Genomic DNA, 24,874 nt, shown 5'->3' on the forward strand with positions numbered 1-24,874 from the left:
GTGGAAACCTCACATTCCTCAATACTCAGCTAAAACCTGAGCCTATTTGTGGCACAGCTGAACACAAGAAATACACCAAGCACAACAGGTCCCCACGGAGAGAGCTGTGGGAGCCCCCACATGAACCTGGAGCAGTGCTGGGCAGACCTGTGCAAGCAGACACAGGGGCTTCCTCCCCAGGGATGGAGCTCTGGGAGCTACAGTGGATCCCTGAGGATTGCTGTGGGCACAGTTGTGTTAGGGAATGCTGCTTCCTGCCTGCCATTGAGCAATTCCCTTCCTCTGCCCAGCCGAGGCTGTGAACCTCAGCGTTTACTGCCACACATGGGAGGATTGGCTTGGAGAGAGCTCTGCTTGCTTGAGAATCTCCAGATCTGCTCTCAAGGTTATTAAAAATTACAAAGAAAACAGAAGATGCTGATTTGCTACCAGACAAAACAAGGGACTGCAGAGGGAATTAGTCATCAGAATGCTCTGCTCTAATTCCGCTGTTCCTTGGTTTTAACTCCCACCCCTGCTGAGACAGCAAAGGTGCCCGGGGGGAGCTGCTCTGTCGTGTGTTGGGGTGGGATCCTGCCAGGGGTGGGATCCTGCCAGGGCTGCCCCCACAAGCTGGGGGTTCAGCCTGACCCGTGGGGGTGCCCAGGCCCTTACCTGCAGGTGTAACGCTCCTTGCCCTTGCGCAGGATGGGGTCGGAGAGCGTGGGTGGTGGGGATCGGAAGTTGAAGGGGTGGTGTGGAAGGGGCTGCAGGGAGCTGCCAGTGTCTGCCTTCATGGCTGCAAAGCTCTCCAGTTTCTCCGTCATTGTTTCTATGGCTGACATCTAGGAGCACAAGGCAAGACCTCGAGTCACAAACCTCATGGGAAGAGCACTACCCAAAGCACCAAACACAGCTTTTAGCACCAGGGTGATGCTCAGAGTCTGCTACTGACCTTTGCCCTTGCTCTCAGAAGCAGGGAGAGAAAGTGGCCTCTGAGAAACCAGGGAAGACACTTGGCAAAGCCATGCAGTCAGCATTAAACCTCAGAAATGAGGCATCTGGTGACCTGCAACAGCCTTGTGCTTACCATCAGCATTTCAGAGTAAAAATACACTTCAGATAGACTTGGGGCTCCCTGGTCCCAGGGGTGACACTGAAATCAGGCCCTGCAGCCAGCTGATGGGTATAGAACTCACCACCCAAACCCTCTCCTCAGGTCCAAAACACTGGAAAGCAAGAGGCTTGATTTCTCCTCCAGCATCCATCACCCTTGCATGGGCGCAGAGGGACAGCAGCAGTGAGCTGTGGGCAAGGCAAGGCCAGAGAGGATGGAGACTTTCTGGGCAGGAGAATCCAGAGTGGAGAGGGAGTGAGCACAGGGGAACATGTAACCATGATCAGAGAGCTAAGCAGAGGAGAAAGTGAGGCTGGGGGTGATGAGGGAGCAGCTGGGGAGAGGAGTGAAGATCAGACTCAGGATGGAGTGGGTCCACAGGGAGTTTGCCCAGAGAAGGGCCCAACATTTTAATTTGATGTGGGAACAGCTCAGAAGCCAGCAAGCATGATGGGAGGATGGGTGGGAGATGGTTGAGCTGAGTAAGGTATGGTCAGGACCACCACAACTGGAAGCAGGGTGGAGGCTGCTTGGGTGGGGGTGGCAGGCACAGAGGACTGGAGATGTGACACCAGACAGGAGGCTTCTGGGTGCCTTTGGCAGCTGTGCTTTGTCCACTGAGCCAGGGCCACCTTCCACACACACTGCAGGAAATCCCACAGCAGAGAGAGGGACAAGGGGAAAAACCTGGAGATGCAGGAGAAGGGGAGAGGCAACAAACAAACAGGGAGGAAAGGAGAGGCAACAAACGAGGAGGAGAGGCAACAAACGAGGAGGAGAGGCAACAAACGAGGAGGAGAGGCAACAAACGAGGAGGAGAGGCAACAAACGAGGAGGAGAGGCAACAAACGAGGAGGAGAGGCAACGAAACGAAAAAGAATGGAAGGAAGATAAAAAAGGGTGGAAAAGGAAAGAAAAGAGCAAGGAAAAAAGGAAAGAAAAAAGCAAGGCAAAAGGCAGCTGTGTGCAGAACCAGCCCTAGAGCAGCCCAGTTTTACTTTCATTAGAGCAGAACAGGAAATCCGAACCCGAGAGAGCAATGCAGCTCGCAGGACCACGCTGACATCCCCAACCTTCCTCTCCGTGCACTCCTGAGAGCACTTTTCAAGCCCCCGAGCAGCAGAGAGGGATAAAACAAACAAGGCAGCAATAAAGCTGCCTTCTTGCTGAGGATGACATCAGCAGGAGAGGAGGCAGCAGTGGGGGGAGCAGCAGCCTGGCTGGAGCAGGCAGCCTGAGCTGGGGACAGGCAGCGAGCGGAAGGCAGTAGGAAGCCATCTATCAAAAGGAGATGCTCTATTGTGGAGGAAGGGCTGACCTTTTGCACGTTTACACTTTATTAAACTGGGCTGGAGGGGGGAGGAAAGAGAGCCAAGATATTGTTTAAAATGTAGGACTATTAAATAAAAAAAGGAAAAAAAAAAAAAAGGAAAAGAGTTGTCTTAATCACCCCCAGAATACATTGTGGAGGGCTGACAACCATTCATAAGCTGTAAAAGAATAAAAGAGAGGAGTAGTAAAAACCCCATTTGCCCATAATAGATCCACAGCCCCTTGGTTGGAGGCTCCCAGCCCATGATAAATAGTAAGTAACACTTAGCAGCAGCCACTTGAAAAGGTTACTTGATCATTTCCAGTGAAAGCTCTGCCCCAGCTGCCAGTCACGTAACAAAACCATCACGGCAGAAATGCTCTCTGGATCCTTCTGAGCTGTGCCACTCAGCCCTTTGCTGCAGTACCTGCAGATCTCCTTTGTTGTGCCCTGTTCTTTAGGCACTTAGGCAGGAGATGTTTGCTGCCTGGGAGAGTCGTGGGCTCGGCCCCGAGTGCCAGCAGCAGAGGCACTTTGCTATTTAGGGAACAACTGCCTGGTTATAATCATCCAGGAGAAAGGGAGAAGAAAAGGAACAGAACAGGTGAGGAAAAAAGGTCCTCCATTAAGTGATCATAAAGTTACACCATTCATTTCTGTTGTCCAGAGCCTCATGCAAAAGAGACAATGGAAGAAGGGCTCCTGGCGGGGCAGAGGATCTGCTGCCGAGGGCTGGCTGAGGAGGGAAATGTGGCCTGAAAGTCATTTGGAGAAAGCATCTTCTGAAGGCTCAGTCCTCAGCACGGCTTCTGGTTAGGTCACATCCCACACAGGGTCCCCTGTGGGGGCTGAGGAATTATGCACAGAAGGAAAAGAGCAGACCTCCCTCCCTAGGGGAGTTCAAGGCTAGGTTGGAAGAGGATTTCAGCAACCAAGTCTGGTTGAGAGGTGTCCCTGCCCATGGCAGAGAGGTTGGAGCAGATGATCTCTGAGGTCCCCTCTACCCTGAGCCATGCTGTGATTCTATGGGTTGTGCTTAGAGTGACCTGGTGCTGGTGCTAGTGAAGAAAATGGAAGCAAGGAGCCCATGAAAACACAATTCCTTAGGGCAAGATCCAGGACAGTATTGGGTGGGGAGCTGGTAGCCAAAATCTCACAGATTCTCAAGCAAGTTCTTCACTGACTTCTCAAACTTCTTCATTGAAAGGGTTCTCAAAGCCTGGCACAGGCTGCCCAGGGAGGTGATGGAATCCCCATCCCTGGAGGGGTTCCAAAGCTGCAGAGATGTGGTGCTGAGGGCCATGGATTAGCACCAGCCTAGGTCCTGTTAGAGAATGGTTGGCCTGGATGATCTGAAAGGTCTTTTCCATCCAAAATCCTTCTGTGGTTCTAGACATGAGCTGTGCCTGCTCTCTGCATCTGCAGAGCATGGGAACAGCAGCTCCCAGACCGAGGGATCCTCACACAACCCACGTTAGTAGAAGTCCCTTCTCAGGAAGCTTGGGGCTGGAGTGATTGTAAATGTTCAGCTCCCCTGTGTGATAAGCTGGTAGAGATAACCAGACCTTCCAGGTCTTTTCCCTGCCATGGGAAGAGGACGTGGTCAGGCTTTCAGGAACAATGTTAACAACCTCCCAGCCCAGGGCTGCTCCTGCTCGGGCTCTGTGTGTTTCTCATCGTCTCTTGCTGGGTGGCTGTGCCACTCCAGCTCCTCCCTGCTATCAGCTGCTGCACAGGCAGCCATCCCCACCATTCTAACTCACACAAACACAGGATGTTCCTGGCCAGCCTGTCACCATTATCCAGCCTCTGCGGAGGAAAAATCAGGGGAAGTTATTAACCAAACTCTGAGGCTGATGTGAAACAATGAGGGAACTAAGTTTAGCTGTGAAAGCCACCAGGATCCAGCTTCCACAAACCTGCAGGGTATTTATCTAAGGTGGGAAACATGATCAGGGGAGAACAATGCCTGTGAATGTGAAGGAGAGCAGAAGAACAACCACAGAGCCCAGCTCCCAGCAGGAGAGACTGAGGAGAGTTGGTGACTGTCACCCTGGAGAGGACATCAGGCAGGACTTGCTCCACTGTCCTTATAGACTCATAGGATTGCTTCTGTTGGGAGAGACCTCCAAGATCATCCAGTCCAACCTTCAGCCTAAGACCACCAAGGCCACTGAACCATGTCCCAAAGTGCCATTATGGAGGGAGGAATCCAAAAGACAAGGAGTGACACTGCTCTGGGGGAGTTCAGCTACTGCTTGCAGGATCTGGGGTTGTGTGAGCTGGGTTGGCTCTCATCAGTAGTTTTGGCTGTGCCAGCCCCAGCTATGCCTTTCCAAGGCCCTGGATAAAGGCCTGGCCCAGCTGCACTGGGGGCTGCTGGAGTGACATTCCCAGTGCACTGCAAACTGCAGGCCAGCAGCAGCTCCCACTGCCCTGCAGTGACTCAGGGCTGCAGGAAATGCAGAGGGAGCACATGTCTGGGAGCTGCCAGGAGCAACTGGGCAGGAAGGACAGGACACAAGCTCCTTGGCACCTTCTGGAGCAGGCAGCTGACCCCTGGCTCCCCACAGGCCTGCACTTTCACACTTTCTAGGTGATGTCAGTGAACATCAGGCAGGTGGAGAATGCTACTGCTTGGGGGCTGGGCGGTCCTGCTCTACTTTGCACTGACACGAATGACAGCACCAGGGGTTCTGGAGGAAAAATGATGTAGGCAAGGGAAAGAGGAGATGGGCAGAGCAGTGGAGATGTCCAGACCTCATCCCTGCTTCTGTTCACACACACAAACAAACCCTCAGCAAAGCATAACAACCACCACCCTCAAACCAGCTGTGAAACTAAATGCATCTGAAGGTAGCTGATGGAAAACAGAGGAGCTTCCCATCAGGTCCTTGGAGGAGAAAGACTCTGCCCCAAGCAGCCTGTTTGCACCTCAAACCTCCCAGCATTCAACCCAGCAGCACCCCATAACACCTCTGCTCTTACCTGGGGGTGAAAAAGCAGTGGGGAGGGTCGCAGGTACTTCTCCTTGAGGGCACCCACAGGGTCTGTCACCTTCCGCTTCTCCACCCTGCTGGACAACAACACAGAGGGTTACATACCAACCAGGGCAGCTCCAGCAGCCACACCACCTGCAGCTGGCTAAAGCAGCCACAGAGGGCTGCTCTCCCCTGGACACAAACATCTCTCTCCCCTTCTGCTGGATACTGCAAGTTCTGACCCAGAAGTTGTCCTGGAAATGAGATGGAAACAGATCCCCTCCCTTGGGGGGGACCTCACAGCCATCAGACTGAGGCATAAGGAAAGATCTGGATCTTCCTAGGTGAAAGCCTCTGCTAGAGTGGTTCCTGAGCCTCTGTTGTGGTGCAAGGTCATGCAAAGCCCTACACTGACAGTCAAAGCCACGGGTAAGTGGGAGAAGCTCTGGAGTCCACAGCAGGCAGCCACTGCATGGAAAAAAAAAGGTGTCTGAGAGTTGGTCTTGAGATAGAGAGTTGAGCCTGGGCCAGGCTCTGCAGCCCCAAGGCTGCTGGAATCATGAGGTGTTTCATACTGATTTCCTCCCTCACGGCTGAGAGAGAATTTGCACTGAGTTTCTTTGGCAAGCATCTGTGGACAACAGCTTACAAAGTTAAGGATCCAGAGGGACATCTCCAAAGTGACTTCAGAACCTGAGTTCTTCTGGGGTCCCTTTGGTCCATTCCAATATCTCCTGCTCAAACCCTTCCTGTGCAGACGAGATCCTTGCAGCTTAGGCTTCTGCTTTGGAGAACATTGGCTCTGATTTCACCAAAGATTCTCCTTGCAGGGAAACCCACAGCATGGAATCACCAAAAAGAGAAACTGAAAGGTCCTCTGTGGGGGAAAGAAAAGTGTGAGGGAAGTGCCTTCAGTGGATGCAGCTGCATCTGTCAGTCATGGACTGGAGGCCACCTCAGCTGAGCCAGCACCAACCCAACAGCCAGAGAGATTTGAACTCCATCAGAAAGGCAGAGGACAGCAAATGGTTCTGCTGCATTTCAGCTGATTGGTGTGGATCAAATCACCCCTGAGCTTCACAGACCACTCATGCAGAGTGCTGCCTTTAATCTGCACTGGATTTCTCTAAGTGGAAGAAAAGAGGAGAGCTGGGAGTGCAGGGCAGTCAGAATTGCTGTGCTGTGGAAGGTGTTTGTGCTGGGCAGGAGTTCTCAGAGGAACAGCAGCTTGTGGAACCAGGCAGAAGGAGCTTCTCCCTGACACAAGGCAGAAGAGCAAAGAGGAAGGGGAAAGACTGGTTGCAAGGGGCTGTGGGGATAGGACAAGGGGAAATGGTTTGAAACTGGAGCAGAGGAGATTGAGGTTGGGCATCAGGAGGAAGTTCTGCACAATGAGGGTGGTGAGACACTGGAACTTGAGGCCCCATCCCTGGAGACATTGAAGGTCAAACTTGACGTGGCCCTGGGCAGCCTGCTCTAGTTGGAGATCACAAAATCACACAGAATGCCAGCTTGGAAGGGACCCCAAGGATCACCTGCTGCAACCTTTTGGAGAGGTGTCCTTGCTGACTGCAGGGGGGTTGGACAAGGTGACCTTTGAGGGTCCCTTCCAACCCAATGCCATCTGTGAAGTGCTTTCCCCTCCCCAATGTGCTGAGCCCAAGGTGATGCCCGGGGGCTGCCCGCTGGACCCTGGCAGCAGTGTCAGGAGGGACAAACCCTCCTGCACCACAGATGCAGAACCTTGCATGCAGCTCTGTCCTCTCCTGCTGTCAGGCAATGAGAACACCACCAACATCCTCATGTCCCCATGGCCTGGTCAGAGCCATTCCACAGCCACTGCAGGATGGAGTGGAGCTGAGCACATCACCGTGCCCAGCCCCAGTTGAACGCTGCCCTGACCTCAGGCTGTCTGACTGCATTAAATTAGATCACCAGCAGAAAATGCCAAGGATTTAAGGGGCCTTTGGGAGCAAAACAAAGCAGCCAAAGGATGTGAGAGAGGCTGATAAGGAGAGGTTCAGAACCCAAGCATTTTCCTGTGCTTGAAGCAGGGTGCTGGGAGCTGCTTACAGCAGGAGCCTGCTCTGAGCAGCTCCACCACTGCTTTGCTATTTTAGTGCAGCACTGAACTCCATGCATGCCTTGGAATGCAACCAGTGATGTCCCATCCTTCACTTCCCTCTGTCTGCTGGACCTTCCTGGGGCTGCTGTTTGCATTGGCCGCAGCTTTTCCAGCCCATGTTATTGCAGCATTCTTGCTGAGAATGCCCAGAGGTGGCAGGGCCCTGAGCTCAGGCCAAGCTTTTCCCTCCTCTATCCATTTTTTTTCCTCCAGAAGTCCTTCTTACACACATCAGTGTGGGCCTGTTTACATCATTCCTTCCTTTCTCCAAGGGGAGATGACCACAGAGGGTCCCAGACAGAATCCTGTGCTGTGCCTGTTGCCATCACAGACAGAAAGCAAGAGCCACAGCAGCAGCCCCCAGAGCTTTGCTAGCAGTGAGCAGGGAGGGCTCAGTAATCCTCAGCTCAGCTGACAGCTCTCTGGCCTGGCCAGACATTGACATCATTTTTTCCCACAGTTATCAGCCACACACCAGCAGCATGGCAGTGACATAGGTGCTGCTCTCCTGGACTGCTTGTGGTGGAGGCCACAGCAGTCCTGCTCGTTCACAGCCCTCTGAACACTCAGCCTGGTGCTGACACCCTGACTCTGTGCTGTCCATGAGCATTTCCAGCTCCTGCAGCTTGTGCCTTCACCTTCCTGAGGGCTGGAGGACAGCAGGACTCACCCTGCTCACACAGAGCTCAAGGAACACAAGGACAAACCACCTGCTGCAGGAGCTGGCTGGGCAATGAGGCACCAAATCCAGGAGCCCACAAGACTGGCCTGGCTGCCAGCACCCATCTCCTACAGGAGAATTAATTGCCCTGTTCATGTCTAAATCAGACTGGTGTGGGACACCTTTTCACCCTGGACCTTGCTGAAAAGTCTGGGCTGTATTTGCTACATGACCAGAGCATCTCCCCTGCAGCTGGGGGGTACCAAAGCCAGTGCCAGCACCCAGCTGGTAAGACACAAACTTTCTGGTACCCTCCCCATGAACTTTAGAACAATGATAGAATGGTTTGGGTTGGAAGGGACCTTAAAGATCAGCCACGTCCAACCCCCTGCCAGGCTGCTTTACACCTGCAGCTCGTTCTGGGCATGGCAGAACATACTGGGTCTGACTCCAGGTTTGTTTGCAGCAAACCTAGAAACACTTTGCTAGCTCCCAAGCAAGGTAAGTGTGTAAGCAGTGTGAGACCTGGATCACACCACACTCCCAGGTGTTGTTCACACACTCCCAGGTATTTACACACCACTTCTTACTCCAGACTCATTCCAAAAGGCTGGGCCCACAGCAGCAGCTCCTACCAAGTGAAAAACTCCACCACAGGGAATCAAGACAGAAAAAAAGGGGGGGGTGGAGAGGAAGAAAGGTGAAGCAGCTGACAAAAGGCCATCAAGTCAGTGGGAGAGTTGCATTTCCAGGCTCCCAGGGCTCCTGACTCATTCCCAAGCCATGAGAGCCCTGGCTGGAGGCAGCTGAACTCTGCATTCTTATCGAATCAACCCTCTGGAATTTCCCCAGCAGCAGAAGTGCCATCTTAGGGCTGGCTCGTGGGAGAGGCCTGAAATAGGGCAAGCTCCTTCTGTATCAACATCAGGGGGGGTTCTTCACACACATCCATCAAGAGACCTTCCCATTACTCAGCCTTTCCATCCACAGACCTCCAGGTGCTGTACCAAGGGCGAGAGGAAGGCAATGGACTCTTCCTCGACACCTCCCAGCCCCACCTGCCTGCAGAGGTGCTGGCAGCTGCAAAAGGAGCTGGTTAGAGGAAAGCCTTAAGGCAGGGTATGTTAATACCTGTAGATGGGGTCCATGAAAAAGGGTGATGGCTTAGCATAGTGCAGGGATGGCTGCTGAGGCAGTTGAGACTGGGAAATCTTGGGTAAGACTTCACTTGCCATTAGCTTCCTCTCCCCATAGATGTGGTTTTTCCGGGGCTCTCTCCCTCCATTCTGGCTGGCTCGGATGCGGTTGCCGATGCTCAGGTCCAGCGGCTGCTCCTCCCCCGAGGAGGGGGCTGGCAGGACCTTGGGTGGGGGCAGGACTGGCTTAATCTCTTTTGGCTTCGTGGTGAGATCAAAGGGCGACTCTGAGCTGGTGCTGCCTACTTTGTGAAGGTCCCTGGGTGACTTTGGTTCTGCCTTGACCAGCAAGTTGTGATTGAGGGTCCGCTCCGTGAAAGGGTAGAGGGAGTGGGGGAAGTTGGGGAGGAACTGGAAGGGGAACATGGAATGGTATGGAAGCGAGCCCATCTTTTTCTCCTGCATCCCCATGAAGCCAGGCCCAAAATACTTCTCTGCGATGGAGGCGATGGCTTTGATCGAGTCATTGGCTGCTCCCGTGGCGGGCAGCAGGTGCTCCTCGGGGGGAGGAAAGAAGGAATGCTGAGAGTAGAAGAGAGGGATCTCCCCTGTGCTGTTGGTGGAGCTGGCAGACACAGAGCTGCTGACAAAGTCTGCCTTGCTCTCCGTTTGCTTGCTCTTCTCTTTTGCTTTGTCCCTGTCGCTCTCTGCATCGCTGTCCAGGTCAGAGCCGGTACCGGTAGTGGTGTCCAGGTCCGTGCCGGTGGTTGTGTTGACGTCCTCAAAGTCACTGCCGTCGGACATGTCGCTGTTCCTGGCTTTTAGCTTCTCCAGGTAGGAGTTCTCCAGGCTGCTTTCGCATTTCTCCTCTCCTGGAGTGGCCTGGTTGCTGTTGCTCACTGCAGAGACCAGAGGAAGTGCTGGGTTCCCAAGGGGGCTGGGGAGCTTGGCGTCGGGCGTGTGGTTGAGGGGACTTTTGAGCAGCTGTGTGGGAGGTAACAAGGGGGGCCTGGGGTACAGAGAGGGTGGGAAAATCCCCGGGAACCCCGGGGTGAGGGCAGGAAACGCTGGGGGAGCAGGCGAGAAGGGAAGACCCCCGGGGTGTGGGCGGGACGGAAAATAATCATTAAATCCCAGGCCGGCGTGGTTGAGGTTGGGAGAGGGCTTGGATTTGTCCATGATGGAGGTGGGCGTGAGGGGGAGGCCGGGGGCAAACATGCCCCCCGGGGGGTAATGGTTCTTGCCCTCGCAGAAGCGCCGGTGTTTGTTGAGGGAGGAGGTAGTGCTGAACATCTGCCCACAGTCCTTGCACTTGATCTGCGTGCGGCAGTCGGCGTGCATCCGCTTGTGCCGGCACAGGTTGGAGAACTGCGTGTAGGACTTGTGACAGACCTCACCTAAAGCATCAACAGAAGCCAAGCAACAAGAGCAGTATGAAATTAACAGCATGAGGCCCCCAGTCCCCCCAGTCCCCCTCCTCCTACCCTGAAATCCCTGCAGGCAGCTAAGGTGAGGCACAGGCTGTGCCTGGTGGGATGCAGCGCTAGGAGCTCACCTCCACCTTTCTCCTGCTAAGGCTTCCCTCCAGAATCATTAAGCCCTTAAGGCCATTGATCCAACCAGCAACCCAACACCACCATGGCCACCAAACCAAGTCCCCAAGAGCCATGGCCATGCAGTTTATAAACACCCCCAGTGATGGGGACTCCACCACCTCCCTGGGCAGCCTGTTCCAATCCCTGACCACTCTTGCATGAAATTTTTTTCTTCCTAATCTCCAACCTAAACCTCCCCTGGCACACCTTGAGGCCATTTCCTCTTGTCCTGTCACTCACTGCTTACTCAGGAGAGGTTACTTGGGAGCAATGGGCACAGGGTTTAGTCTCCTTGTGCTTCATCTCTCCTGGTATAAAATCAGGGCAATGAGTGCAGCTGACCTCTCCAGTCCGCATCAGTGAGGGAAAAGCTGCTTCCCTCTTAAGTCACATATGAGACACAGCCCCACCAAGCTGTGATCTTAGCTACACTCAGAAAAGGCAGAGGCAGATCTGGGAATCCACAAGGAGTGGGCTGGAGCAGTCAAGAGCAAGTGATGCTCTGTCTGAATCCCAGCATTGCCCAAGAGGCCACATCCCAGAGTTGCCTTTCCCTTGGGATAAAGCTCCTGCCTAGAGAAGCCCTCAACAAGAGACTCTCTCCAGAAACCTGAGGAGTTGTGCTGCAGACACCTCCCAAGGGCAGCAGTGGACTCCCCTGCACTGGTCAGTTTGAAGCCTCAGCTTCAGAGCCTGCTGGGCCAGCTCATTGCAACTCCACCACCCAGAAAGCTTGGAGCAGGTGATCCTTGGGGTCCCTTCCACCCTGACACTCTGAGATCCCTCCTCAAACATCTCTGGGGGGTGGGGGGGGATTTTCAATGGAGACAGCAACATTGATGCTAACATCCATTGACATGAGCTGAGCTGCTGGCCCTGCTGTCCTGGCATGGCAGGGGAGGCTGAAGGGAGCAGACCTTTGCCTCATTGAGCCAAACCTGCCCTTTCTTGAATGCCCCCATGGGGATGGGCTGGAAGTGCTTTGCTCAGGCTGAAGCAGGGTAAGACCTTGCAGTCACTGCATCAGCAAGACAGCCTCAGCTCAACCCTGCCTCAGCCTCTGCTTTAACGACCTGCAAATGCCAAGCTTTCAGAGTGAGAGCTTTTATGACCTTTCTCACCTGCAAACTTTGCTGGTGTGGCAGGAACTGGGCAAAGTGTGTGTGCGTGGGGGGGGGGAGTGAAAAAAAAATCCCACCCAAACTTTTCCAGGTATCAAAACACCCTGAGTTTTTATTATCTGCTGCCTCTTTCAAGGTAGGGACAAATTCCACTTCTCAGGGAATTAACACACTTCTGTCACCAGAGAGCTGCTGCTAGCACCACTTGGCATGAGAACTGAGACACAGGGAGGGAAGGGACATTGGTGGCAGCAGGCAAGGACCAAATTCAAATCCTCCAAGTACAACATCATAAAAACAAACAAACAAGCAAGCAAAAGACCCTCCCAGAACCCAACTCTTTCCTTCCTTTAAGGGGAAAGACAAACTTCCCAGCAAGGCCCTCCTCAGGGCTCCCCTTAAAGCTGCTAATGGGTTCCATATTCCCACATGTGACTGCAGCTGGCAGGGCTGCAGCAGGCAGGACCAGCCTGCAGTTGGCTCTCACACTGATGCAGACTGACAACTCCCTAATTCTTATGAGGTGAGAGTGAGGAGATTATGAGAAGGAATCACTCATCTGGCTGCAGCCATGCTAGGGGATCCCAATGATCTCTTTCATGTGCCCGTCACCAAGTGAAGGATTCAATCAAAATGAGCAAGAAGAGTCTTTTTTCTTCCTCTGCTGACACCCAGCTGATTACCTCAGAGCACACTAATGAAACCACTCTCCCAGGACACTCTGCCATGCTGTTCCCATTACACCAACAGGGAAACAGCAGAAAAAAGGTGGGTTCAGTGGCTTCCCCAGCACATCAAAGCCAGGAATCAAACACAGATCCCCTCCTGTGCCTGAACTCTGCTTGCTGAGGAGTGGCAGGAAGTGGTCCCTAAAGCTCTGAGAGCTCTCTTGTGACACAAGTCCTGCACAGCTCTCCCAATCCAAGAGGTGCTGTGGCAATTAACATAGCACACAGTCCTGGGAATGCCAGGAGAGGAGCTGAACAACCCTCGCAGCCTTGGCAATGTCAGGAGAGGAGCTGAACAGCCCTGGCAATGCCAGGGATGGAGCTGAACAGCCCTCACAGCCCTGGCAATGCCAGGAGAGGAGCTGAACAGCCCTCACAGCCCTGGCAATGCCAGGAGAGGAGCTGAACAGCCCTCAGGGGAAAATGTCCTCCTGGAAATGCTCCACTGAAGGGAGCACTCAGGACATGGTTACCTGCTCTTTATTGGGCTTCCAAGCATTATCTAGATGAAACGTGCAGCAAATAAAGAAGGACCCCCCCCCCCCCCCAATCCCCTCCTTTAAAATACCTTCCCCCCACCCCCCTTCTCCTCCTTTCTATTGACTATTTATTGCGACTATTTCAAACTCTTTACAACAGCTGAGGGATTTGAGGCACCCCTGAAACCCATTTGGAGCAGGCTTGTGTCAGCTCTTTATTTATGTCCCCAAGGTGAAGCATTCAGAAATTATTAAAGAAAAAAAAAAAAAAAAAGGAGAGAGGGAGAGGGAGAGAGAGAGAGAGAGAGAGGAGTGAAAGAAAAGATATGAGGACTGCTGAGAGCCTCAGCTTTTAACTTGTCAAGAAAAGTCAGAAACTGCCAGGAATGTTTACTGAAAAAACAGGGAGCATGCAAAAGAGGGGAGGGGGAAAGAAAAAGAAGAAGGAGGAAAAAAAAAAAAAACAAAAACAACAACCCAAGAAGCCCAAATCGCAGCAGAATTTCATCCTGCGCTCTGACCTATACAATTACAGCCCCTCCCCGGGGCGGGGGCCCGCAGGATACAGGCAATTACAGGGCAAGCTGGAGCCGGGTGATGGCCGTGACAACTTACATATGAAAGGTTTGACAGTGCTGTGGATGTGCTTGTGCTGCTTGAGGCCCGAGGAGGTGGCGAAGGTCTTGCCGCAGTCGGGGCAGGCGTGCGCCCGGGCGCCCACATGCTGCGAGCGGATGTGCCGCTGCAGGTTGCTGGGGTCCGTGAACACCTGGTGGGGGGGGGGGGAAACACCTTCAGGGAGGGCAGGCGGAGCCGGGAGAGGCACAGAACCGTAGGAGAGAATGGGCTCAGCTGGAAGGGGACTTGGCAGATCGTTGAGCACAGCCTGGCGTCTAGGGGAGAAGCTTGAGCGCAGCTGAAAGGGTTCTGGAACGGTCTGCACAGGATGGTGGTGGAGTCACAGGATCAAAGGATGTCAGGGGTTGGAAGGGACCTCTGGAGATCTTCCAGTCCAATCCCCCTGCCAGATCAGGACCACAGAATCCAGCACAGGAACACATCCAGATGGGTCTTGAAAGGCTCCACAGGAGGAGACTCCACAACCTCTCTGGGCAGCCTGCTCCAGGGCTCTCTGACCCTCACAGTGAAGAAGTTCCTCCTCGTGTTGAGGTGGAACCTCCTGTGCTGGAATTTATATCCATTACCTCTTGTCCTGTCACAGGGTGCATGGTTTAGTGGTGACCTTGCAGTGCTAGGCTGAGGGTTGGACTGGATGAACTTGAAGGTCTCTTCCAACCAAAGATCTTTTGTGACTCTGTTTGGGGGTTTGGCATCAGCACCCCTGGATGGTCCCTGCCTGCTGCATGCAGATAATCACAGAATCATGGAATTGTTTGGGTTGGAAAAGCCCTCTAGGATCATCCAGTCCAACCATCAACCCAACATTCCCATGGCCATCAAATCATGTCCCCACGTGCCATGGCCACAGGCTTCTGGAACACCTCCAGGGATGGGGACTCCACCACCTGCCTGGGCAGCCTGTTCCAATCCCTGACCCTCAGGCATCAGGGCTGAGCTGTGTCCTGCCATGCTCCCCAAGGTGCCCTGGTGCTCACAGTTGGACAGCTCCTGGCTTACCCACATCTGCCCCCCTACAAGGCTCCCCCACCACCCCAGCAGGCTCCCCAGTATCCAAGTGACCTGGGTTTGGACACTGGGAAAGGCCAAAGGTGAGTTGCTGGGGGCCAGGCTGAGCTCCACGTTTAAAGGGAGGTGCAGAGGCCAGCTGAGCACAACTGTAACCAGGCTCCACACCACGGCCAGGCCACCAAACCATGCCAGCACGGCTCACCCATTCTCCAGGCCCCTTTGCCCAGGCCCCAGCACCCTCTGGCAGGCACAGCTGTGCCCCTGCCCCGTACCTTCACACAGTTTTCACATTCAAACCGTTTTCCGCTGTCGTGGGACATCTGGTGTCGAATCAGGTTGGATTTCCAGTTGAAAGCCTTGGGGCACTGGTCACACTTGTACTCCCTCTCCTCTGTGTGGATCACCATGTGCTGCTCCAGGCTGGGGAAGACAGACAGCCTGAGCTCCTCAGCACCCACCTCAGCTGGGCACCAACAGCCAGGGCAGACAACTCCTGCCCCGTGTCGGGAGGTTTGAACCAAGGGAGGTGATCAGGGATGGTGACAGAGAAGCCCTGGGGGGGATGAGGGGTTCCAGAGCTAGCAGCTCCCATACAGGAGGACTGCAAAAGCCTCTGTGAAAAGGAGGTGAGGAGCACACTGACCACGAGAGGTGCAGCACCGTGCAAACACCTTCTCTGCTGTTGGCATTTCCTTCAGAGGTGGAAGCTGCCCCAGGCCCCTGCTCTGCCTCAAAGTGCCCTGTGCTTGACGCTATTTCTTCTAGATACCCAAGGCCATTTACAAGTAGGGAAAGGAAAACCAGCCCTGACCCTGCAGGTTCCTGAAGGGAAAAATGAGCACTTTGTGACCAAGGCTTCTGTGGCATCCCCACAGGGAAAGACAAGAGATGAGCTGCTGCTGCTGCTGAGCTATCCTGGTGCTGTTTTCACAGGCATGAAGCCTGCAGCTTCCCAGAACACAGCAACTGAGCATTGGAAAGAAACCTGATCAGGTGCAAACACATTGCACTTGCAAACGTCAGGCATCTTTCAGTCCTGAACAGCAATTCCAGCCTCTGCCAACTGGCAGCCTCCTGCCCCCAGGAGCACGATGGCAACCTGGAGTGGCTGCTGGAATGGGGCCAGGGCAGGGAGGGCTTTCCAGGCAGAGGGATGCTCCACTTCTCCCAGCACCATCCTGCCGCATCGGCAGGCAGCTTGCTGCTGGGGACACCAAATGATGTGTGGCAGCAGAGGAAAGCCTTTGCAGGTGGCAGTGGGGCAGGAGTGGAGACCAAGTGATGTAAAAGGTACCAAGCAGGCTGGAAATCCTGCACCTCTCAGGTGGCTTCGCTTCTCTTAACCCCTGCAAAACGGACCCAAGGCCACTGCAGGGGAGCCAGGAAACACCCAGAGGCCGCTTGGAGGAGATGGCAAACACATTGCCTAAATTAACATCAAAATACAGAGTGCTGGGAGCTGCTGTGGAGAAAACCTTGAACGCTGAAGGCTCAGAATGCTAAACCCCCACAATCCTACAAAGACTGGAAACAAAACCCCACAACTTCCTCAGACTGGCTCTGAACATTGAACCATTTAGAGCTCAAAAGTGATAGAATGCACAGGGTTGGAAGGGACCTTTGAAGATCATTTAGTCCATCTAGATCTCTGCTTTAAAGCAGCATTTGAAGACTATCAGGTTACTCTTGGAAGATGCAAACCTTCAGTTAAAAAAATTATTGGGCCTACTTTCTTTTTTCCTTTAAATAAAAAGAGAGAAGTTTAATTCTTGTTTAGAATTGCCTCCGTCAGTAAAAGCAGGAGCTGGAGAATAAGCTGTCTTGGGTTTTGCCCCCTTCTCATGCTTGCCTTACAGGTCTAGCAGCCTGAAAAAGTCCCAGGGAATTCAGAAAACAATAATTTAAACTTTAAATTGCCATTAATGTCCCTGTTGCTGCCAGGGGGGCTGGAACTAGATGATCTTTAAGGTCTCTTCCAACCCAAACCATTCCATCAATGAACTGTGGGTTCCACCACCGAGTGATGAAAAGCATCATCCTATGAAACCAGGGTGAAAACCAAGGCTGTGCAAGACTCAGTGGCACTGCAGGATCCTAAAAATGAGATTCTTTAACGCTATGGGGAAACGAAAGGTCTAGCTCTGGGATCTGTCCCCAGCTCCACCTCGGTCCCACACTTCCCACCACCGGCCAGGGTTGTGCAGGAGTTAACGGAGAGGGGAGAGGCCAGGGGAGGGTCTGGCCACCCTCTGGTACCTGTATTTATTGGGGAACATCCTCTCGCAGTCCTTGCACTCATAGACCTGCCCATCTCCAAGCCCTTCTTGCTTGATCTCCTCGTTGAGGGTCTCGTAGAGGGAGCTGACAGCACTGCAGGAGTACTTCTTGTGCCGCCGCAGTTCCAGCTTGGACTGCAGGAGTTCGTCGCAGTCCTCGCAGCGGAACGTGTGCTCCTCTGCAACAGACAGCACAGGCCTGTGGCTGCTGCACCTGCAGCCCCAGGGCAACCTGAAGGGTTTCACCCAGCACTGGGCTGGTGAAGAGAACACAGTCCTGAGTGGGGATCTACCAACAGACACCCGGGGAGAGGACATCTGCGAGTGACAGGGGAGAGTCAGCGAGGCAGGGCTGTGCCACCAGGCTGCTTTCACTTTAAGCATCGAGAGAAAAAAGTGAATCACACAACCAGGAGAGATCTTGTTCTGTGGCTGAGGTGTGCAGACCCACAAGGATCAGGAGCTACACCGAGGAGCAGGGCTGGGCTGGAGTTCTGTGGTTGCAGTCAAGGGCGTTTGAGCTTTTCCTCAGAACAAACAAGAGCAAACCACCCTCAGGCAAAGCCAAGGGGCAGAGCACAAGCCTGGAGAAGGTCCTTCCTAATGAGATCTCATCCCAACATGGTCCCCACACAACTGCAGAAGCAGAGTGTGCCATCACAGCTGAGGAGTTCAAACCCTGAGCACCACAGAAGGGAGGAAAAGAAGGAGCCACATTCTTTGGTGCTGTGCTGTTTGGGGCTTTTTCTTTTTTTTTTTTCTTTAAAAGAAAAGGCAGGCAAGGCTGCAATGCACATCATAAATTATTGTAGTCAAGGTCAAACAAATTAAAAAGAGGGCAGCTATTATTAAGTTTACAAGGCAGCATCCTGACCATCCTGCCAAGCCAAACAATTGGCTTAGAGCTGTAAATTTTCCAGGAGAACAAACTCTGGGAGGGAGTTGAGGATAGCTCTGGGTTCCTCCACCCTGCAGCCAGCCTGACACAGCAGCTCCCAGCCACCACTCCTCGCTGGGGCCGTACTGCCCTGTTCCCCTCTGTCCCCCTTCTGTCCCCCTCTTTGGCTTAAGCTTGAGCCCTTCTTTCTGACAACGTTGCTTTCAGAAGGAGAGCTTGTGGTAAAATTCTAAAATGGGTTGGAAGGGACCGTCAAGATCCTCCAGCTCCAACCCCCTGCCATGGGCAGGGACACCTCCCACCAGCCCAGGTTGCTCAAGGGCTCATCCAGCCTGGCCCTGAACACCTCCAGGGAGGAGGCATCCACAGCCTCCCTGGGCAGCCTGTTCCAGTGTCTCCCCACCCTCACTCTAAAGGGGGAATCCATGACCTACATCGGAGCTGTCCAGGGAGTCTGTGGATGTCTTCTCCCTGGAGGTGTTCAGGGCCAGGTTGGATCTGGGCTGGTGGGAGGTGTCCTTCCCCACGGCAGGGGGGTTGGAACTAGACCACCTTCAAAGTCCCTTCCAACCCAACCCATTCTAGGACTCTATGCATTACAACCACCTAGGCTGTGCTGTAAGGTCTGCAGTGGGGGTTTAAATAAATCAGGGTGAATTTTGCTCCCTGGTGTGAGCTGAGCACGAGCACAGCAGCATCACACCCAGCGACCGCCCGTGCTCGGGCACCGATCTCTTTCCTCTGCTGCTCTCAAAGAAGCTCTTTCAAGCCGAGGCTGTGGTTTTCGCCCTGTGCCCCTGCACACACCATCAGCCTGTGACTTGCTGCTGTGGTGACTGAGAAAGAGGAGATCCCCCAAGCTGCTGCAGCAGCAAGCTCTGTAGGCAGATGAAAGCCAACCTGGTCGCACCTACACGGAAAGTATCGACGTGCCCACGGGCTGGGAAAAGTCAGACACAGCTGAACAGAGCAAATAGCACCATGAGAGCAGCAGCTGAGCCCTGCTGCTTATCCAGCAGCATGTCCTGTGGTGCTGCACCCTGAATGAGTGAAATCCAGAGCTGCTCCAGCAGCTCCCGAAGCACAGAGGAGAGGGATGTAAAGAGAAATCCAATCCAGCAGGGTGACGTTCTCCTTTGGGAGGGGAAAAGGGATTGTGACTAAAAAAGGAGAGCTAAGTGAAAAAACTGCCCAGCCCTGTCCCATTTCAGCTCCTTCTGACAGATCAGATCCTCTGGAGCTGCTCTCAGCCGCCTCACAGCAGAGGGGATCAGGCCCTGCTCTGCTCCTCAGAGAAATGCTGGCGTGCAGCATTGTGCACAACAGCACCAGAATTACCTCATGCACTTAATGTCCCTGGGGAGGGAAACCTGGAAATCAGGATAAAAAACCCTCCCTGGCAGTATCAAATACTGTGTATAACCTACCATTAAAACAACCCAACCTGCTTTTCATGAGGAAAGCAGAAAGAATTGCAGCATCCTGGCCTGGCTATTGCCTTGGACCTGTAAGAGCAGCACGAAGCTCACACCAGCACCCAGCACCATTTCCCTGCACGTTTATGCACCAAAAACACTCTCAGCATGAAAGCAGCAAGTGAGGAGGGGCCAGGGCTGTGACTAGGTGTGTTTGGTACCTTCTCAGTCCCCACACGTCCAGAGCTGGGGTGAGAGGAGACAAGGCTGACAGCATCAAGTGTCCCCAAGGCAGGCACTGCAGAGGCTGAGGCAACAATCTCCTTGTGCCATCTCTCCCCACATCAGCTCTGAACCAGGGCTTTATCTGCTGCAGCCTTCACTTTTCACAGCCTCAGATGTCAAGCTGTACTCCCAAGTGTCACTGGCACTAACAAATGTGACCTGATTTCTGTTCTCTCTTCCACTCCTAGAGAAGGAGGTGGGTAGGAGCTCATCTGACTCATGCAGCCCATGGGCTGTGGAGTACCAGGATAAATCCCTCCCTAACTGCAGCCAGCGTGGGACTGCTCTGGCACCTCACAGCCCACCCCTCAAATCAAATGTTTCCCCCTTGCAGACACAGAGATGGCTCAAGGTGAGAATGATCTCCTGCAGAAGTGACTGGAAGCCCTCCAGATGAGAACTTCACCTCTTAAGATGCTCCTACAACCCCCCAGCATCTCTCCAGCTCAAACTGGCAGCTCCCCACAGCTGGAAACGTGGAATGGAGGAAGTAGCTTTACTCTGTTCTCTTCTTTTTACCTCAAAGGCATCACCTCTGCAAACCCATATGGAATTCTTCTTACTTCAGATGGAGATTTAAATGATTAATTTTATCTTATTTTGCCCAACATACCCTCTAGAAACCAGAAATCCACCTTGAGTTTGGAAGCCATGGAGAGTAACTTACTACCTGCCCAGCTGAAGATGGACAACTTCCAAGCCCCCTTCCAAAGCAGACCCTTGGGCAGAGCACTGCCTGCTACCAGTGACATCCTTCTGTCCCTTCCAGGGCATTACAGGGTAGGCTGAAACACATCAATAACCTCAGTAATAACTATTCAGAGATTTTTCTTCTAGCTTTCCCTGTCCTTTGTCACACAAGTTAGGTGCAGTTGGTAGAAGCTGAGGAGCTGCCCCACCAGAGGTTGATTGTATTGAACTCTGCTTTGTCCAGGCTCCTATTGCAGCAACAACCTTCCTTTGCCATCATCCAACACAACAGCCTGGGCAGAGGGGGAAAATCTTCACAGGTAGCATCAGGTTGGAAGGGACTCCTGAAGGACATCTTGTCCAGGCTCCTGCACTCAGCAGGGACTCCTCCAACTAGATCAGGCTGCCCAGGGACACATCCAGTCTGAGCTTGAATGTCTCCAGGGATGGAGACTCAACCACCTCCTTGGGCAGCCTGTTCCAGTGTCTCCCCACCCTCGCTGTGCAGAAATTCCTCCTGATGTCCAACCTACACCTCCTCTGCTCCAGTTCCAAACCATTGCTCCTCATCCTATCCCCACAGGCCCTCCTGAACAGCCTCTCCCCAGCCTGCCTGTAGGTCCCCTGCAGGTCCCCTGCAGATCCTGAAATGCAGCTCTAAGAGACGGATGGTAAGAAAAGAAATGCAACTGCTTCAGAACATTTGGCTTTGGGAAAAAACCCAAAATTTAAGTGAAAAGATGACCTAAAGAACTGATAGAAATCTGACTAAAAGCCTTGGGAGTCCCAGGCAGACTCCAGAAGACCTGGTATCTATTTTTGTGTCTATATCAGATCGCCAGTTTGGAGCCTGCAGGTTCATTAAAGTTGAGGTTGGGGTTTGGGAGTTTTATGGTGTTGTTTTTTTTTGTTTTGTTTTGTTTTTTTTTTTTTTGTTCCATTTCTTTAAGTACCAAAATTAAAAATATTGCCCTTGAAAACAAGTCCTCATTAAAGTTTTCCCTCTTTCTTTCAGCACCACAAATGCAAATGCTGCCCTTCACAAAAGGTTACTGCTTTTGGTATCTCACAGGGAGAAGGGGATAAAAAAGAAAAGGAAAAGAGGGGGGGAAAAAAAGGAAACAAAAAACCCCAACAAACAACAAACCCAAGCCAGCTACACAAAAATTGCTGCCTGTTCTCATGTCTTGTTTGTCGAATCTGTGGTTGTGTGGTGCCTATCTTAAGTTCCATCAGTAACACTCAGGACAAAGCAGGAATGTAACAGAAAAAAAATAAATCAGTGCCTAATAGCTTTCAGAGAAACCAAGGGGAACACAATTATGTGGCATCTACATGCTAATCTACCAGACTCCAATCTCAAAGGAGTTCAAGTGCCCTACTCAAAATTCCTGCAGTGATAAGGGGTCTGCTGTGTTTGGCTGGGGTTTGGATAAAAGATTTCTCTCCTTTTTTTATTTTTTTTTATGATAATTATCTTTGTGCTGAACAATTTGGCATTTTCTTTCTCCTTAATTTAAGGCTAGGAACAGGGGTGTGCAGAGGCAGCAGGAAGATAGCATTGGCCAAGGTGGGGGGAAAAAAAATACTAAGAAGTCAAATATTTAATGTTGGCTCGTTAGAATTTGGAAGTAATTATGTGGCAAAAGGAGCACACATGGGCAGGAAGACACAGATGAATGTTAGGTAATGAGGAGGATGTCAAACCAGGAGCACTCTTGGCTTCTTCAAATAAAAGCGTGGGAGAAAGGGAAGTGCAAAGCAGTGCTGAGGGTTCTGAGTTCTCCCTGGCATCAAAATCCAAACCAAGCCTGGGTTACTGCATCCCTGCAGGCAGAAATTATTAATCTCTCTGTCTTGGCCTCAAAAATCACAGATTGCTTTGGATTGGAAGGGACTCTCAAAAGGCATCTATCTTGTCCAGCCCCCCTGCACTGAGTAGGGACATCTCCAGTTAGGGCAGACTGCTCAGGACACATCCAGTCAGATCTTGAATGTCTCCAGGGATGGGGCCCCAAGCACATCCCTGGGCAGCCTGTTCCAGTGTCTCACCACCCTCACAGTGCAGAGCTTCCTCCTGATGCCCAACCTCAATCTGCCCTGCTCCAGTTTCAAACCACTGCCCCTTGTCCTATCCACACAGCCCCTTCTGAACAGCTCCTCCCCAGCCTTCCTGTAGGTCCCCTTCAGATACCGAAATGCAACTCTGAAGTCTCTCTGGAGCCTTCTCTTCTCCAATAATAAGAAAATTATTAATTTTTTGGGGGGAGAATACTGAAAAAAACCCAAACCTGTTTGGTTCTCAGTGAGCCAGCAGCTGCTGCACTCCCTGCCTGGCCATTCCCTTCACTCACAGACCTTCAGCTTGAACCCAAATCTCTCAACAGCTTAAGAGAATGATGACCAGAAGCTTCATGCTGCTTTTTATGACAAGGGAAGTGCTTCATCACCATCTTCATGGATCATGAAAAGGAAGAATCTAGAGCTCTGCAGTGCTTTGCAAGCCTTGGGATGGCTTGGCCCATTTGCTTACAGCCAAAGAAACAAGGAGACCCTGGGCACAAAAATAAGGCGCCTCCAGTCATACCCAAACCCAGCCTGTTCCTCCAAGAGGAGCAGCAAATTCATCTGTTGGGTGCCTTGAGGTTAATGCAAGCTCTTGCTATCAGCAGCTGCTCTCACCAGCGTAAAACAGGCAAACAGTGACAGTTCAGAAGGGGCAGGAACCAGTTGGGGTTTTGCCCCAGTTTGGCACTAGCTGAGGTTCCCAACATTGCTGGGTCTGCTGCTGAGAGGTGCAGAAAGGTCCTGTCTGGCAAAAGGAGACCTTACCTTCCATGCTGGGCGCCATGTTCCCAAGGGAATAACCACCTTCCTTCAAATACACCAAGAGCTCTTCTCCTGGCTCAATTTCTTTAATAACTTTATAATAGATCTGGGAATCAGAAACAGAAATTGAGAGACAGGTTAAATATGCAAGGCCTTGCATTCCACATTTTAACCACCAACTCCAATTATCCCAGCTAACAGGGGAGGCTGTCACTTGAGTTGTGGGATAATTGCCACTGAGAGCTCTTGTTTTCTGCCTTTATTTCACTCCACCAGTGTCAGCAGCTCATGTGGTTGGACAAGGAAGGAATATTTATGGTACCAGCCACTCTCACTGGAACTACACCAAATTTTCTCATTGCTTGCCCTACCTCCTGTGAGCTCAGGGTGTTTGTGATAGCCAAGGGAAGACTGAACCCATGGAATGCACACTTTTAAGCCTCTTCTCTAAGCCCAGACTGGCCTGGTGCTCAGAGAATGAAATCAGTGTCTTCTCAGAATTATTTGATTGCTCTCACCTACAGCCTGAGGAGCTGACCCCTAAAGACAAGATCTGAGCCATGCCAGGTGAGCAGGTTATCCTTGCTCAGAGTTCCCACCTCACACAGAACTTGGACCTTCTGTGGTGCATTGAGCACAGCACTGCTCATCTGAACCTTCTGTGGTGCACTGAGCACAGCACTGCTCACCTGAACCTTCTGAGGTGCACTGAGCACAGCACTGCTCACCTGAACCTTCTGAGGTGCACTGAGCACAGCACTGCTCACCTGAACCTTCTGAGGTGCACTGAGCACAGCACTGCTCACCTGAACCTTCTGAGGTGCACTGAGCACAGCACTGCTCACCTGAACCTTCTGAGGTGCACCAATTACTACACTGTCCACCTTCCAAGCCTTCCAGGATGCACTGATACAGCACTCCCAAGCCTTCACCCTTACACCAGAGGACAAACCAGAAAACAGTCTGTGACCCAGGGCAGAGGCCAAGCCCCAGCTGCATGCCCCACTCACACCACTTCAAGAGTGCAGAACATGGGTTGAAGGACACTTCTAATGTCCCACAGAGAAGCCATGGCTGCAAGCCCAGTGACACTGAGGTTACACACAAGTGGACCCCATCAGCTTTATTCCCTCTGACAGAAGGGCAGAGTTTGTGAGGTGGATGTGTGCTGACATCAGTTTGTTTGTAGGAGCAGGCTGCGAGCTGCTGGTTCCCTGTATGGATGGAGAACTAAACTCCTGGGCTCACACTGCTTGTGGGTCCCACGACCATGGCAGTGCTTCCTAAGGACAGATTCTGTCAAGCACAGGATGTTACTGGTCTGGTTCTAATGCAGGTTTTTGCAGCTCTCTAAACAGCATCTTTCAGAAAGGCACTTTAAAAAAAAGCACACACAGAATCCTCAAATCCCAGCAGGGTGGGGCTGGAAGGGACCTCTGGGGATCACCCAGGCCAACCCTCCTGCTAAAGCAGGGCACCCACAGCAGCTTGCCCAGGATCACAACGGCCAGGGGGTGTCGGAAGCTCTCCAGAGAAGGAGACTCCACAACCTCTTTGGGCAGCCTGCTCCAGGGCTCCAGCATCCTCACGCCAAAGA

At 52.5% G+C, this 24,874-nt stretch overlaps 1 protein-coding gene across 1 annotated transcript in view; it reads right to left on the bottom strand.

Moving 5' to 3' along the window:
• PRDM16 (PR/SET domain 16) overlaps positions 1 to 24,874 on the bottom strand; it is a 178,501-nt gene that overhangs the window by 11,944 nt on the left and 141,683 nt on the right. The window contains exons 6-12 of the mRNA XM_054394822.1: positions 23,281 to 23,383; positions 17,141 to 17,339; positions 15,157 to 15,304; positions 13,850 to 14,003; positions 9,307 to 10,708; positions 5,397 to 5,481; positions 655 to 824 (exon numbers count right to left, since the gene is read on the bottom strand). Of these exons, the coding sequence (XP_054250797.1) occupies positions 655 to 824; positions 5,397 to 5,481; positions 9,307 to 10,708; positions 13,850 to 14,003; positions 15,157 to 15,304; positions 17,141 to 17,339; positions 23,281 to 23,383 (2,261 nt within the window). The remainder of the gene's footprint in view (positions 1 to 654; positions 825 to 5,396; positions 5,482 to 9,306; positions 10,709 to 13,849; positions 14,004 to 15,156; positions 15,305 to 17,140; positions 17,340 to 23,280; positions 23,384 to 24,874) is intronic.

This window comes from Indicator indicator, chromosome 32 (genome assembly GCF_027791375.1).
Source record: "Indicator indicator isolate 239-I01 chromosome 32, UM_Iind_1.1, whole genome shotgun sequence".
Lineage (NCBI taxonomy): Eukaryota > Metazoa > Chordata > Aves > Piciformes > Indicatoridae > Indicator > Indicator indicator.